Source organism: Corythoichthys intestinalis, chromosome 10 (genome assembly GCF_030265065.1).
Source record: "Corythoichthys intestinalis isolate RoL2023-P3 chromosome 10, ASM3026506v1, whole genome shotgun sequence".
Taxonomy (NCBI): Eukaryota; Metazoa; Chordata; class Actinopteri; order Syngnathiformes; family Syngnathidae; genus Corythoichthys; species Corythoichthys intestinalis.
The window spans coordinates 25,789,536-25,807,297 of NC_080404.1; the positions used below are offsets into that span (position 1 = coordinate 25,789,536).

The following is a 17,762-nucleotide window of genomic DNA, read 5'->3' on the forward strand; positions in this document are numbered from 1 at the left end:
AATATTATTATTACAAAAAGACATTTGAACAATTGTGAGTCATTCCACCAAAACCGGACACGTTGGCGAAAAATGGAAAATAAATGGATTTTCAGCTGTTGTTGTTGTGCTTTTGACGAGCATTCCAAAAAGTCCAAAGTCCATTCCAGACAAAGTCCTCGTATATTTTTTCTTCTTCACATTTGAGGTTATTCCAGGATCATAACAAATGTGAGAAAATAGGCAAATAAGTAAAACAGACATGTTTGAATTTCAGAAGTCCAGCAACTTTGATGATTTATATGAGGGGATGCCATCCTTTTGTCATCTCTGGGCATGTCAAAGCCTATGGAAACTTTGTTTTGATTAAAAGCTACATAATCAAATGTGACTTGACTACCATCTATGAGTCAGGTAAACAGTGTTCTGGACATCATTTTTGATCATTTTTGGAAAATTAGTGGACCACCTTGCAGCCCTGGATATTTTGTTGTTTGTTTTTTTAGGTTTCCATTCCTTAATGTAAGTCTGCTTTATGGGAACTTTAAACCTATATTTTGGATGGAAACATTAAAGTGAAAATGACTGAGGTGAGAGTCTATTTTTAAATAAATAAAAAATATCGCCCCAAAATTTGGGGATGTGATGTAACATGACCATGAAAGGGGTTCAGATCTCATTTTGAGACATCTGGTTTTGGTGGATTGACCTATTGTATATAAAAGCAATATACCCTTAAAAGAAGGTTGGCACACTTCAGTAGAGTAAAAAATGCAGTTCCAAACAAGTGTTCAGCCACCTAAAATGCAAACATGTACTGGCTAAACTAAGGATCAGAGCAGTAGCAAATTTGTGTCTGTTGCTGATGTTTGAGCTAACTTGGTTTTCATTTTTCAAATCATCCCAAACCACATCTTGGGATGTTGCCCTGACTGCATGTTCTGTGTGCATGCTTTGTACAGCCCGCTTGCATTCAACGTAATTGTATCAAATGTGTATCTATTTTGAGTGTTTAATTGATGGGACTCTATTAATGCTATTAAATAGAGCTGAACTGTACATGAACGTTAACAGAGATAGGACAGTTGATGAACTAAATAGTTTTTCCACTGTCACTTTTTTCCCCACAAATAAGGAGTGTGACGTTGGGAATCTCTTAGGCCTTTAGTCTACATGCCACATGTGTTATTAGCAATTTACTGTAGCATATATCTGCTGCGTTGATAACATCTGCCTAAAATCCAAGTACTGTAACAGTGAGGCCCAATGGTCATCACCTTGGAAAAGGACATCGAGTCACTGACAGCATGACGGAAAACATGACCAATATTTCTCGTCCACTTGTGCCAAATGCCGCTAGCTGCCCAAACATATGTAAGCTCATCAGACCTGACGGCCCTTCTTCTTTGCTTAGCCATCACAGCTGCCTGTTAGAGTCTTTTAAAGGGCATCTGGGAAGACCATCACGCGCCACAACGTCCATTACCGGACTCTCCCATCAATCTGGACTGCGGCTCTCGACCGCCATCAACTCGTATTTCCTCCAACTGATTTCACTCGATACAATTCATTACACCAGTTATTCAAGTTTTCTCCTGCCGTACAAGAGCGTAATGCTGGCTTTGAGTAGAGCTGTCATGACAAATCTATGGTCATGAACAGGAACATGGATAGTGAACAATGAAACCACAGTTAATTTAAGGAAAGAGTAACTTTATCCTTCTGGTCGTGAGTGCAGAGGTGTGCCGTGCCAGGCCAAAACTAAAGTGTCTCAATTGTCTCCTGGCACGTCTGCTAAGTAGCGGATGAGGCCCGTCGCCATTATGAGATATCGTTACACATGTCCATCGGGTCATTAGTGTGGCTGCCAAGTGTCCGCACTAATCTGTGTCAGTAAAAGGGCACATTTGAATCCAATGTTGGAAACAATATGCCATCACGCTCAAATTTACCTATGGAGTACATACTAGATTGAACATAGTTAAGCATGTCTGGCCTTGGTTATAACATTTGGGGTGCAAATAGTTACTGTACATTTGAAAGGACTCTTCATATTCATATACTTTTGTTAGACAAATGTTCAACATACGCATTCAAGAGCAGACTGCTCTAAAATCTGAGTTGGAAATAAAAGTGAAGCCTATTATGTTTGACATGTGACTTTGCATCACAGCTTTATGTCTTTTGTTCTTAATTCAAACTCTATTTCTTTCCCCACATTTTAACTTAATTAAATTTAATTTGTTCTCATAGGAGTTCCTCCACAGCAACTTTCGCATTTTTCATAAATGTACGACTTAATCATCATAGAAATGTTGACATTATAGTGGTAGTTTTAGCCAGAATGCTGGGTGAAAAAAATGATGAGCATTTTTTTTTTATAAACTCACAATTTTTGTCATAAAATGACAGCTTTAATATTATGATATTTGGAATTCACTCCTTTAAAATGACAGCGTTATTCAGAGTACCTAATATATTAAATTGGTGTCACTGTATTATATATATTTTTTTGAGATCACGATGCTACATGAATAACATTGCAGAAAGAAAAGACATTAGAATCATGAAATGGTCTATTTGATACCATTCCAACTTCTAATAATGTTTTTATCTTTAGAAACCCAGTTTTCAAGTAGAAATTTTTTTAACTTTTCGATTTTTACACAAGTTATTCACAATATTTGGACCAAATGCAAACGTTCCAAGGTGTCAGTAAGGTCTTTATATTTTCTTTGTAATTCTGCAAATAAATAAATAAATAAAAAAGAAATCACCATCCATCGTAAAAAAATCACATAATTTGAAAGCGGATTGACCTGACATCTAGCCTGGCTGTGCATAAGAGATGACAACCTCTCCATGACCATTCGTACGCTAATCAGGTTTCTCACCACAATTCTAGGCACAATTGTAAAGGGCAGCACGTTTTCTAGCGCTTTTAGCATTAGCATTCTAAGACCACAAGAAACGTCGCATTCCGTAATTTATTTTGACGGATGAAAAAACGCAAGTTTACAGCAACCCAGGACACAAAGACCTGAATATACAATATGAGAATTAAATTCGTCCCTTTCTTCAGACCTTAGTTTTGACTTTCCGTCGCAGGCTATCCACTCGTACAGCGCGAATTGAAATTTAACCAAACAGACAATATTGACAACAAATACCTAACCGACCTGGCGACAAGCATGCAGAATAAAAATTAGGTGACGACCGCATCCTTTCATCAGTGTTGTTTTTGTTTGAGTGTATCACTGACATTTGCACTTGATCACTAAATACAGAATGTTGCCTAAACATCATTCCCATCTAACGTGCTGCCACAATCACTTCCTGACAGATCCCTCCGCCACTGAACCTTGCCAAGTTCTTGTCAAAGGGTCCTGTTTAGACTTTGTGTCAAACGGAGGCCTCCCAAATCTCTTTGAACGTCTTTCGCAGCGCTCTACAGAAGAGTGCGATCATATTGATGTGCATGTCTTTGTCAACATTCATTCCGCTCAAACGGGGGTGGTTTGGCCAGAGGGACTACTTTCATATTGAGAACGGATGATGGGCCAACCGCTGCGGGTTCCGTGATTATAACTTAGATTTGCGAAAGTGGCTCATAGTTGAGTGTTTGATTGCGCTTGTCCTGCAGGTTTCAACCACTTTTCATGACAAGAGGGAAAAAATATTCACTTTAATGGCAAAAAAGATCTAATTCAATTATGTGTTTACTTTGAAAAGACATATTTTTAAACATTTTTTTTGGTGCTTTGGTTTTGGCTGATGATATTTGGGAGACATGCCAATGTCTGCAGTGATTTATGTTGCCCACTCAAAATGATTTCTTCCACCCCCTCCTCTCAGGCATATTGTCGTCTGTGGTCACATTACCCTCGAAAGTGTCTCCAACTTCCTCAAAGACTTCCTACACAAGGACAGGGATGATGTCAATGTAGAAATTGTTTTTCTCCATAAGTAAGTTCAACATATTTGTAATCATTTTCTATACAGAGCAACCCGTGTCAAAAATCATGCTTTCGTGTATTCACAAATATCCCCTTTGTGTGCCAGTATTTCCCCTAATCTTGAGCTGGAAGCCTTGTTCAAACGCCATTTTACACAAGTAGAGTTCTACCAGGGATCTGTGCTCAACCCGCATGACCTGGCTCGAGTCAAGGTACATTCAATTCTATCACTTTTTAATGGTCTTAATCAGTTAAAAGAACTGACAATATGTTCACAAACCAAAATGTGCAATTAAATTGATTCAGACATGATAAAAACTTTAAATTATGTTCATCAACTCTGGCCCATTTACTCTATGAGTATGTATTTGAATGAGGAGCCAATAACAGTGACCAATGAGGACATCAGAGAAATCACTCAACGAAAGGCATAACAGCAATGTAAAACAATCTGACATACTGTAGCAATCACTATTAAAGTCAACTTTTGCATTTTTATGTGTACATGGTGTACACTATATGCATGTTTTGAAAAACTGAATTCCATATTCTGGAAACCATTCCAATATTCTCTTGAATAAATGGCTTTTATTCTTTTAAAAAGAGGGCTTTATTTTCAGAAAAATATGACCTTTTCTCACAATTTATCACTTAAAAAATACATTAATCTAATGATACACTACTTTGGTTTAATTCTCAGAATTGAGTTTTTGAATAATGATCATTATCATATACAGTGGGGAAAACAAGTATTTGATACACTGCCAAAGGGTTTTCCCATTGACTGTGTATCAAATACTTGTTCTCCCCACTGTATATATATTTTTTTGTAATCACTATTTTGTGATAATTTGACTTGACTTGCAATAATAATATGGTTATTCTCTTAACAATATGGCTTGATTCTCTATGGCTTAATTGCGGCTTTTTTGTAGGGATGATATCTTTTCCTATTTTAGTAGTATTCTGCCCGATTGTGTTTATTTTCTCTCAAATTTGGTTTTTGGATTGGATTTTGGAAATTTTGGATTTTTTAAAAAATGCTGCACAGGATGTAAACCTCTAAAATCTTTTCCAGCGAAATCCTAGTACACATCATATTCCGTGTATATGCAAATATCTGAAGAACAGAAACTCAAATGGACTATGTCAAGGGGCAGGACCAAAACATTTGTGTTGTGCAGGCTTGTGTAACCTCACTGACGCTTAGAATCATATAATTAAAAATATTGTTTGGACTCATGTTTTTCGACACAACACTTTTGTATAGATCGAGTCAGCAGATGCCTGTCTCATCTTGGCCAATAAATACTGTGCAGATCCTGATGCTGAAGATGCCTCCAACATCATGAGGTAGCACATCATCGAGAACTGGTCACATGTTTTTGTTTTTGTTTGAGTGTGTATCTCCTCTGTTTTCTCCTCATCTAGGGTTATCTCTATCAAGAATTACCATCCTAAAATCAGAATAATTACACAGATGCTTCAGTATCATAATAAGGTGAGACTGTAAACGGGCTGTTATTGTAGCACCTGTTGCACAAGACCAATAAGCAAAGGTGTAGCAAGGGTCCCCGGGGGCCCCAGGCAACAAGCAACATGGGGTCCTTCAAGCGTGTGCAAGTAAGGGGGACAGTTGGACTTGGAGCAATAGCATATTTAATAAAAGTATAAAAACGCCTCGGGGGGGATGCGGGGGTTGTAGAGCAAATGAAGGGGCCCCTTCAGGGAACTCAGACACAAGGCTTTCACTGGCACAGTCGCACTTGTCGCTGCGACAGCGCAGTAATGCTGCGTGTGCTAAATCTGTTGGCCCTCTGGGGGCCCCTGCTGGCTGGGCCCCCAATTGCCTGGTTTGCCTACAGTGGCACCTACAGAAATTGTTCATAGGAGTGGCCACACAGGGCCACACCAACACCAACCAACCAACTTAAAATCTTGGGGTGGCACAACAAAACTAAAAGCCATAATTTCCGGTTTTTATTATGTTGTTGCAGTAAAAGGCAAGAAGAAAACTATCAGAAAGACTTAAGGACATGCCTACTGATATACTTTGTTGTATTGTGCTATATTTAATGTTACTAATGATTTAATGTGCATAGCCCATAACAGTACAGTTAACATTTTGAGTTCCACAGCTACTACAATCTGACATTATACTGCAGCGGCGCTGGAAGTTTTTCCCATCCAAGAAGAGCCGTTTTGGTCCAAATTTGTCATGATTGCACATTTTCTCCATACATGCTGGATAGTTTACATACTACGACTAGGCTACTACAAAGGCAGCGTTCTATTACAGTGTGTGTTGGAGTTTTTGTATTGGACATAAAAGCGCCCATGTACTACAATGCAATTACCTGCAGCTAGACGGCAATGAACATATGAACACATTTGAAAATTAAAAGGTCCAATAAGCCTCGGTTTAACACCAAGGGGTGCTGCAACACCCTCAACACCCCACTTCTCGCGCCACTGTTATACTGGCCACTTGCCAGTAGGTTGGCCAAAAAATTTATAGGGGGGGCCGTGGCCAGCCCTGACCACCCCCTGGTGGCGCCATTGGGACCAATGGGACACGACACCTCTGCCAATAAGCATATTCTCAAATATAAAAAATGATTTTTAAAAAGGACATATAATAGGCCAAGGAAAACGTTTTTGACTCATGTCATCTAATGGTTGAAAAAAGTTTGTTTCAACCACTTACCACTCACCACACTTATTGTCATTCTTTTCGATTATTTGCCTTTATTAGGGGGTCTCAAGCAATGCATCGAATGCACAATTGCTAGTAACTTTGTGAATATGTCATTTTGCTAAACTGTCATTTTGCTAAACATACTAAACACAACTTTCCAGAAACTTAATTGCTTGCTTTGGAAAGTGTTGTCCAATATTATTGGGTAGTCAATAATATCGGCCGATAAAAGCATTTAAAAATCATATCGGATGTTACGTGCCAGCGGCATAGTGCCTTAGTAATCGCAGGGGCCGTGATTTGGCGCAAGGGCACAGCCTCAGGGAACCAAGACGAGACACACATAACAGTTAGTAAAAATTGATTTCTGGACTTGGTTTTAGGCAGTGGGCCAACACAATCAACAATAACATGGTCAAAAGGCTCACCAACCGCAGGCACCGGGTGCAGGGGTACTGGCGGTACAACCTGGTTTGGTTTCCCCACAGCCTGGCAGGTTGAACAGGTGTTACAAAAACAGACCACATCCTTCTTCAAAGCTGGCCAAAAGAAGTCTTGTAAAACCCGATCGTATATTTTAGCAATGCCAAGGTGCCCAGACCAGAGGTGCTCATGAGCCAGCGATAACACATGTGGTCGATAGTCTACAGGGACCACAATCTGAAAAACCGTGCGCCAGTCCTCTGAACCAGTCCGGTTACCGGCCCTAGGAACCCACTTGCGCATCAAGATGCCATCCTCAAGAAAGAACCGTCCTTCCCCCTCCTTTCCCAAAACGGAAAAACATTGAGACAAGGTTTTATCAGCTTCCTGAGCCTTAATAAGGGCATCACTTGTCAGTGGGGGGGACACAAAGGAGACAGACATGGGCACCACACTATGCTTCCCCACATTAGCATCCCCAATATGGCGACGAAAGGGGATCCCATCCTCCCTAAACATAGGAGCCAATATAGAATCACCCAAATCCACTTCACCCCCCTCCGCCAGCTTTTTTGACTGCGCTCTTGTCAAAACACTGACCGTAAACACATCCGGGTGTCGTTCAGCTAACCAGTCGTGGTCAACGTCAATAGGGAAGTTGACCACTTCAGGAGAAACATACACTTTTCCCCCAGCAACGTCATTCCCCATAATGACATCTACCCCCCAACAGGAAACTCATCACGAACAGCTAGGGGAAACACTCCACTCACCAACGGAGACTGAATACAGACCCTGTGTAAAGGAGCCGGCACATATCGCATCCCAATACCCCTCACCACAGCAGTGGAATGGCAGTCAGTCGCAGGGCCCAGAGGCAACACCCCGGAGAGAATGAAAGACTGAGACCCACCGGTATCACGCAAGACCCTAACACTGCGCCTGGCACCTCCAGGGACTGACACAACAGCCTCAAAAATAAAAGGCTGAAAACACTTGACAGGCACGGAACCAGACTGCACCACAGGAGGACTAAGACCAGAAACTGGACCAGCCTGCATAAGTCCAACGCCCTTCGGACTCAATGATGGCTGCTTACGTTTTAGCACCTCACAGTCAGCCACCAAGTGACCAGGCTTACGACAATAAAAACAATGATAAGGCCTTTCCGACCTAGAGGCAGAAGGAGAGTATGGCTGTGACGATGTTTCAACAGGGACAACCTTAGTCCCGGAGTCACATTTAAAAACAGCCTTATGTGGAAGAGTAAATTCAGCAGCTTGCTGTAACGTGGGCACTTCCTGCTCATTCAAATAAACGTTAACACGTTCAGGAAGACAGTTCTTAAAATCCTCTAACAAGATGAGATCACGCAAAGAAGCCAAGGTATCTGCCTTACTGGCTGAGCACCACCGGTCGAACAACAAGCCTTTTTCCTGGGCGAAATCCACATAAGTCTGTTCGGCTGCTTTCTTCAGCCCCCTAAAACGTTGTCTGTAAGCCTCCGGAAGTAGCTCATAGGCCCGCAATAATTGCACTTTTCAACGCGTCATAACTTAAACTATCGGCCACTGGAAGCGAAGCGCAAGCGTCCAAAGCTTTGCCACTAAGCTTGCACTGCAGCAAAATGGCCCAAAAATCCTTTGGCCAATGCAGGGCGGACGCAATGCGCTCAAACGCACCGAAATACGTTTCCACTTCCGCCTCGCGAAAAACAGGCACGAGCTGGACGTGCTTAGTCACATCAAAAGAGTCCGATGACCCCACTGAAGCGGGTCTCCCTGGGCTCAAACTGCCACGCGCCTGTAGTTCTAATCTACGCATCTGCAACGCCGTGTCAGCCTCCAGCCTTTTTAACTCTAACTCGGCCTCCAAATGCACCCGTTTCAGCTCAACCTCACATCGGAGCTGAAACTCCCTCTCCTTCTCCTCCTTTCGAACCCGTAATTCGAACTCCGCGTCCAACTGGATCCGTCTCAACTCAAGGTCACGTCTGAGCTGAAACTCTCTTTCCTTCCCCTCCTCCGGGGAGGAATCCACCGACCCGGCAGACCTATGAGGCTTATCCTCCATGCTATCCGCCATCTGATCACCCACAGGAGGCAGCTGCACCCCCGCGCTCGCCCCGCGATTCACCGGAGAAGTCATGGGATCGCCGGACACAACCGAACCCAAAATCCCCTCCCTCAACAACACAGCGCGCAGCGCTTCCCGATACTCGCCAACGTGCAACGCCGCCGAAACTGGGACACCAAAATGCTCAGCGATCGCAACCAAATCGCCCTTCCTACAGCCGTCAAACACCGCCACCGCAGGATCGGCAACAAACGCGTCCAAATCAAAAGAAGCCATCACCTACCACAGAAAAGAATCCCCGAATAAAGACAGCTGACGCACACCGCAATCAGCCGGCCCACAACTAACTACTCGCACACACAAAAAAAAAAAAATAAAATACACGACGCAAAAACAGAACCAATCACACGCGTGCAGCCACGCAACTCCCCCACCCACAAGAAAAACAGCCAACCAACAACCGGCAGACGCACCACGCGGACCCCCCCAGCAACCTATCACACCCCCCACTCGCCTAAACTATCTTCTGAGGCTTGCCGGGCTCGAGGCGTGCAGCCCCCGCCAGAGAATCCACTCCGCCCAGGATTCGCCCCGAAAAAAACAAACCAAAACAATAAACGGATGCCCGAAGGAATGGCCGAGCAACTCAGCCAAGCAGAGCACCCCCCTACCTACGCTGGGAGACCCAAGTGAGCGTCATCCACGCCAGAACAACCACAGCCGCAACCCGCGCACACACAACCCCACTAAAACAACACACCCCACCATCCCACGACTCCAAAAAGGACGAGCCCCCAATTGTTACGTGCCAGCGGCACCATAACGAAGAGAAAAATGGCCGGGCGTGGTACAAATGATGGCGCTGAGCGGGGGTTATAGAAAAAATTTGGAAAACACAATTTTATTGCCAACCAAAAAATCAAAATGTGCAAAAGTAAGTAGTTACAGAAAAATAACTGGCAACATAACTAACAAAAACATACTGAGCCCAAATTGGTTGGCTGGCAGCAGGCAGTATCCGCCGCGCCGTCAGGCTGGCCGGCCAGTCTTATATACAGGGCTGATGACAATTAGTAGCAGCTGGGCGACCTGGAGAGAGAAAATGAGGAAGAGTGACATAACTACGGCCCAGTGCCGTAACATCGGATAATATCGACATCGGTATTTCATTATCAGTTTTGAGCCAATATGCATGTTGCCTTCAAAGGGAATTAAGGAGCCTTCTGTCTTATACAAGGGCTGGTCACAGCTTAGCAAAGCAGTTATGCTTATTTACTATTAGAAGTCTCCAAACTAAGATGCTTGGGATTTGTTATGAGAACAGACCATTTGCATACATAGTGCAAAAATTAAATGGACAATAAATGATTGAAATATAATGAATATGTTAAGTTCAAGACCGTATATATCGGTATCGGTTTGATATCAGTATCGTCTTGTTGAAGTTGGACAATCATTATCGGACAACTCTACTAAAAACAACTGGCATACCCATGCAAAAAAAAAACTGAATCGGAAGTCAGCCATTTTTGTTTTGATTTTCTAGCTTGAGGACAATGGCTCAAGCTAGAAAAATAAGTCCAAAAGAGCCCCAGTTAGAGCCGGTGTCGTAGACAGATGCTAAATTGTCAAGCTTTTATTTTAAACGCCAGGGATTCTCAATATGTGGCATATCTAATCAGCTGCATGCACGTCTGACACGAAAGTCACCTTTTTATTCATTGTGTTTTGATTGCCAGTTTGGAATGAATAGTGTGACTTATCGTCCGATTTTAATGAGTTACTTTTTCATTCCTGGCGATATAAGTGAGTTTTATAAATTTATGGAAAATCATGACATTAAAACCGGGATCCTTTTTTCTTGCTTACTTGCATTTAACTTCACAAACTGTTAAGAAGTCTCTCACTCGTTCAACTTTCTCATGACATCCTCTGTTGTCGCCGGCTGAAGGCCCATCTGCTGAACATTCCGAGCTGGAACTGGAAAGAGGGCGATGATGCCATCTGCCTTGCCGAGCTGAAAGCGGGCTTCATCGCCCAGAGCTGCCTGGCCCAAGGCCTGTCCACCATGCTGGCCAACCTCTTCTCCATGAGGTCCTTCATCGAGGTATTGCACTGACTCGCCTCGTTCCCCTTCGCGCAGATAAATCGAAGCTCACGTTGCATTTGGCATCAATGAACTGATTCATGAGGAGATTGGAGGTGAGGCGAACATAAGTGGTGACAGTGTGTGGGAGAGTGATGCAAGGCAGACACTTCCCCTGTAAAACCGAGACATCCTCGTCCAGAGCAAGACAGACTTCCCATTAGTGCATTCAGACATCCCGGCACGTCATATTTTACCGTGATACTTCATCTGGAATCTATTTCTGTGGCTCAGCGCTGAAGAGGTGCTCCCCTTTATCAAAGGGCTATTCACATGACATTAAGAAGATGGATCAATGTATAATGAGCAGGCTCCACCACATCTGTGCTCCATATTGGCAAGGAAAAACATTGATGCGATGACTTTTCTACCATTTATTTCCAGATCGAGGAGGACACCTGGCAGAAATATTATCTCGAGGGAGTGGCTAATGAGATGTACACTGAATATTTGTCCAGTGCCTTTGTGGGCCTCTCCTTTCCCACTGTGTGCGAGTAAGTACCCCTCTTTGGCGACTGCCCGCCGTCCACGGTAGGTTTTCTGTCGTTCATGAGTGTAAATGTGCGTGCAAAGTGACAGATGTCCTAATCTCCACGTATATTTCAGGCTCTGTTACGTGAAGCTGAAACTGTTGCTTATTGCCATCGAGTACAAGTCCGAGCAGAGAGAAAGCAGGTTTGTATGTGACACACACATTGCACTTAATATAACAGTACTTTTAAAGGCATGATGTTGGTAAATATGGCACCAACCAAACTTCCTCTTAATTTCAAATTAAGCAACAAACCAAACTAAGGTGTCTTCTTGATTCCTCAACAGATGTAGAGAACCACTCAAACAATTAAATGACCCATTCTTTCTGCTCGATTATATATTCTAACAGGCCGACAAATATAATATTGACATGATGATTTAAAACGTGATAACGTCATGAAATTTTTTAAGAACATTTTATGTTGAACAGTATGTAGCCCTTTCATACCTCAACATGCTGTACATTTCAATTTCATGCCATTTTATTTCTCCTTAACTTCTTTTGTTTCCCTGGCAGCCATAGAACCAAAAACAATGTTGATGCTCTCAGTCGCCAAATCGGTATAAAGGTTGCACTGAAAAGAAGCCATGCAAAGATGAGATAAATCTTCAATATTTTTGTGAAGATAGAAGTATTTTTTATATTATTATTATCATGTCAAATATCTTACACAAACCTAATGTAGTAGTCTCAACCTACCATATTTTAGTTGGCTTATATTGCCATTGTTCATAGTGATTATCAGATTGATGTGACAACATAGTGATTGTTGCATGTTTTTCTTTGCCATTTGCATTCATGGTGCAAAAATTAAATGCACTTTAAACTTTAGTGTTTTTTTCTTGTAAAATGGGGACTTCATTCTCAGAATATTTTTACATGGAGTAATTTTTTCAAAGAATTACTTCTGTACTTAGTTTTTGCAATTAAAACATACAGTAAAATAGGATTCCTAAAAATTACTTAATTGTTTAACAGTCTGTTTATATGCATAAACATATGTATACACCTTGCAAAAGTCCTTAAAATTATTTATTCTTATGGTATTTGAATTTGTTAATTTTAGAAATTTTCTTTTTAGCGTGCCCCTAATATTATTTGAAATTCCGCTCCTCTTCTCTTTGAAGACTTGTTCATGCATGTTTTTTTCTTGTTTTTTTTCTTTGTGTGTGTGTTATAAACACACCAGAAGCCTTAATATTTATTGTGCAGCTAATTGTATCAACTATATGGTCAAAAATTCTGCTTCTTTCCAAATGGGTTCTTCAGGTTTACATATTGGATGTAAGCAGACAAACTTTTTCTTGATATGGTAAACTAAATGTATATGGCGGAAACCACAGATAAGGCTGAAAAAGCAGTTTCTGCTCTTGCATCCCTCTTTAAAATAAACTGCTGTATTTTAAGCCAAATACAACTGTTGTGTTTGATAGAACAATATGTCTATATGCTGCCATAGCAGTTTCATGGCGCATTAAGCCCCCGAACTATTTTTAATTAGTCCGTTTTACCCTGAAGACCCCCATTTACAGACACCGCGCAGCCGCTTTTGTTTCAACCCAGCCATAAAAAGAAGCTAAGTAATTATATTTATTATTCGAAATGTCTGTAATTTGTAGCTTAGAATCATGAATTGATGTCTAATATTTAGTTTAAATAAAACACTTTAAAAAATTATACACTCGCATATTTTAAACTTTTAAACAAATTACGTCACAATGAAAAACATAGTGTCTGTAAGTAAGTAACGGATATCTATCTCATCACTATCGCTTAGTTGGATATTTTTGTGTCTGTCTCATTTTCCCCAATATTTTAGATGATAAATAATCAATCCAAACAAAGAAAAATTGGAATAAAAAAAACTTATAAAAGGGTAAATATATGAAAATCTCGACCACTCCTTGATGTCTGCGATTTCTGCATTGCGACCCTTGTCATATTACAATGTTTCACCCATAAAATCCCCCCCAAAAACGGCTGTGGCTATTCACAGCTGTGTCTTGACACTCTGTGATACATGCTACGTGGAGTTTTTGGACCGAGAAAAAGTAAGTATGCGATAATATCTCGTTAAAATCATGGTATCTTTAATTATACTCTCTCATGCTCTCACCTACAGTTAGGGTTTTGCTGTTTAATTTTTTTTTTTTAAATGCCCTCTTTTTTAGATTTTAAGCTTTCCAATGTTGTATCACACATGTATATACGTACGTAGGACAATTTTGATATTTGGCCAAATTGGGGTTCTCAGCGGAACTTCAAGTCACCTGAGTGTTTTCCGCCATATACCGTATATCCACACTTGATAATCAAACTGAATCTAAAGAGTGACTTTAGGCACTGATCTGATCACACTCAAATGTGCCAATCAGTAAAGCATCTGAACTTTGGCAAGAGCAGGTTGTATTCTCCATTTCCTTTCTGTCACTGACCACTGCTTGATTTGAGATTTTGTTCTTGTTGTTTGCAGAAGCCGAAAGCGGTATGCCCTCTACCCTATCTTACTTCCAAAGTTCTGCCACTACTTTAACGCTTCCGACTTTGGGAGTTTGCCCCCAAGGAATATTCCCAAAACGCTATCTCACACAGGCCTCTTTTTTCTCCTCCTAACTCTTTTTCTTTTTTATTTTTGATGGTGTCCCTTGTGCTCAATGCACTAACTTCTTTGCAGGCAGAGAAAGAGACAGAAAAATAGAGGAACTAGATGAATTGGACATGTTTGTAGGAGTGCTGTTTCCTTGTCTTTGCTGTTGTCGCTGTATCCAAGGCCAAACGCTCACCCTCTCCACATCTACCTCTTATTTGATTTTGTCCTTGACCAGCCCCTTCGCTTAGTTGATTTCTCTCACTTTGAGTTCCCTTCTTTCAGTTCTGATTTAACTTTGTGTGTGTGTATCTTTCTTTGATCCAATTACCTCAAATCTTTGCTCAATCAAGAGTGGCCTTTTGGACATAAATATGACAGATATGCTGCTGATAATAATCTCTTGTTCTATATTCTGGAGCCCTGGAATAGCTGCTTATTATATATGCTGGCAGTGCTGACCATGATAGCATGTCTTGTCCCACATAGGTTTATTTCACCAGCATCCATTCACTCAGGAAAAAAGCATGGACATTTTGGATAGCATTAAGTGTATCCAAATTGAAATTTGACTCCCCCCACCTCTCCTCCTCATATGCATTTCACTTTTGCATTCCATCACCTTCTTATGTTGTCAATGCTTCACGTGCTTAGCATGTATGTGATAAAGAGAAAAAAAGGGGGAAAAATTCAATTGTGCGAATACGTGTGTGTCTCGAGCCGCGCTGTCCAGTCTCGCCCATGTGTGTGCGTGTATGTGTGTGTCTCTCTTGAGTAGATGTCCTCAAGTAAGGTCACTTCCTGTCAGTTTGGTGTTTAAGAAACAATCCAACTGCACAGAAGTTACTGCAAACGTCTGCATCTACGTACCCGTTACCTTTACCTGTACTGCAGTGGCTCCCACCCCACTCCTGCTCATGTCGTTTGGTATCTGCATGCTCTGAATATGAAGCCTTCATATAACGTTTGTGTTGGATTGCCTGCCTTGTTGCTCACAATATGAGGTTTCGATGCTTTTGGGGGTTACCGTTCGCCACCTGACTAATGCACCTGGAAAATCTCAGATTGGGGCAGCAATGTTTGTGGAAGTGTTTTATTTGGTTTATTTGTTTTTTTTTCACTAATGATGAGCATGCCTATCTTTCTGGGGGGCTATTCAATCTGAGTGGATTCTGACTTTGATGCTATTTTACATGTTGAAACAATGTGGATGTACAAATCTGAACTGCATGACTTGCACAATTTACGAGATATGGATTCAATTGCTCCCTTGATATTTGTGATTTGATTACTAGAGTGTGACAGAGCCCAGATGAAAGATACATACTTCTGCTTTTCATTTAAACATCCAAAAAACGTCCAAATTTGCTCAATATATCGAGTCTTTCGTTTGGGCTCACTTTGTGGAGGAGTGTGACCTTCGAGGTCATTGGAATCCGTGTGTTTTTTTTATTTGATTTCACACTCACATCATTGATGACTGTTGCCCAGAGGTAACCATTAATGACGCGTGTGTGTGTGCGTGCGTGATTTTACATGAGGTGTATGCGTGTGTGTGATGTTTCCAATTCCTGTCAGTCTAATTAATGGGGAATGATACAGCCATTTTCAGTATAAGAGCATTGCAGTCACAACACAAAAGGTCGAACTCACATCATGTTGTGTTCTCATATTTTCCTTGATACAGTGAACGTGAAAATATTCAACATTTTAATCAGGTCCTATTCTGTGTCATATTTAAATGAAGAAACCCTCTTTTTTGGGGTACACATTAACATTATGCCCCCACTAAGTCAAAAACCTTTTTAGTTGTCATATTTTTTACAAATAGAATGACCCAATCAGAGGCGAAGCTGTTCATTCCCTTGCATCCCACTGTTCAGCAATAACCCAAATTAATTATTCCTATTATAATACAAATATTTTGTTCTGTAGTCATGTCTAAGCGTCATCACAACATCCGTCCAAGTGATGATCAGTAGATAAGGAATTACAATCCTCTGTGATTGTCATATTGTTTTATGTTCTGTCCATCCGCATGATTAACATATAAGCAAATAGTTGACAAACATTCATTCTGTAAAATAGGAAATTGCCCAGCCTGGGTTTGGAAATGTTAGACTTGACTCCAGGAAGTTTTTTCCACGCGGCTTTAGCAAGTAGTTGACAACCATCCAATTTACCGTACATCTCTGGAGGGTTGGCTTTTCAAGGTTTTTTTGTAAGACTAGCCATGCTTACGACACTCCAGGCATGTTGTGGTTTTGCTGTTTCCAACGCGACTCAGGTTCATATCTTAGATTTTCAGGTTTTAGTTACAGCCTTATTGTTACTGAACATTAAACAGAGTCTTGGCAGTATATGCAGTCAATGCAAATCGGATTTCTTCTTTTTTTTTTTTTTCTAAATCATAATTTTGCCATGAGTTATCGTAATTTGTAATATACAAAGCGTTTACAAAATTTTTCGTGGTGTGTCATTTTTTTTTTTTTTTTTTAAATAGTGAGGCTGTACTTTGTTGTGAATGTAAAACATGAAAGGCCCAACTTATTCTAAAATAAGTATCATGTAAGGATGAATCTCAGATAAGAAATGAATAAATATTGTAAATAAATAAATAAATAAATATATGACATAAAATATTTACGTACTTATACAAAGCTACTATAGTAAAATTATATAATGAGAAAGCAACTAAGTATATATTTAAACTATTTCATAAATAGCAGAAGCAGTGCTCAAATGAGTTTAAGATTGATTATCTCTCTGACTTTCTGATGGAAGCTTGTATGTACCATTCCTCTTGATTAGCATCTGGTGTCAGTTTGAGCGCAGGCATCATCCCCCAAATTCAATGGCCGCCCTGTGTCTTATGTCTCTTCTCCCCCAGCATCCTCATCAACCCGGGCAACCATGTCAAGATGCAGGAAGGAACGCTGGGATTTTTTATCGCCAGCGATGCAAAGGAAGTGAAGAGGTGAACACTGATGACTCCATGTTGGGTTCTTCCTGTCTTGAAAACATGAATTGAAGATCTGCATGTGTTTTTCAGAGCTTTTTTCTACTGCAAAGCTTGTCATGATGACATCTCTGACCCCAAGCGGATCAAGAAGTGTGGCTGCAAACGACGTGAGTAGCCCGGCCTTTACGCCGTATCCTCCCCTTCCCCTCCTTCCCTTCCCCATATTCCTCAACATTTCCTATGGTAATGTCCGTCTGCTACTTTTTCAACTCTGCTATTACTCCAGCTCCTATTGCGTCACTGCTCCTCAATACTGTGGCAAATGAATGTGTGTTAAAAGGTAAATAAATGGTAAACTCTATACAAGACAACATTCAGTATGGTACTATATAACCATTAT

General features: G+C 41.0%; 1 protein-coding gene across 30 annotated transcripts in view; it reads left to right on the forward strand.

Moving 5' to 3' along the window:
- The window catches only part of kcnma1a (potassium large conductance calcium-activated channel, subfamily M, alpha member 1a), a 302,368-nt gene that overhangs the window by 218,657 nt on the left and 65,949 nt on the right, over positions 1–17,762 (forward strand). For 20 of the 30 annotated variants that reach the window (XM_057848857.1, XM_057848838.1, XM_057848847.1 and 17 more), the window contains exons 10-19: positions 3,835–3,945; positions 4,042–4,147; positions 5,206–5,288; positions 5,367–5,436; positions 11,084–11,239; positions 11,663–11,772; positions 11,885–11,953; positions 14,287–14,298; positions 17,291–17,377; positions 17,453–17,529. In XM_057848857.1, coding sequence (XP_057704840.1) covers positions 3,835–3,945; positions 4,042–4,147; positions 5,206–5,288; positions 5,367–5,436; positions 11,084–11,239; positions 11,663–11,772; positions 11,885–11,953; positions 14,287–14,298; positions 17,291–17,377; positions 17,453–17,529 — 881 coding nt within the window. The remainder of the gene's footprint in view (positions 1–3,834; positions 3,946–4,041; positions 4,148–5,205; positions 5,289–5,366; positions 5,437–11,083; positions 11,240–11,662; positions 11,773–11,884; positions 11,954–14,286; positions 14,299–17,290; positions 17,378–17,452; positions 17,530–17,762) is intronic. The other 10 variants (XM_057848841.1, XM_057848868.1, XM_057848846.1 and 7 more) reach the window with 1 other exon arrangement.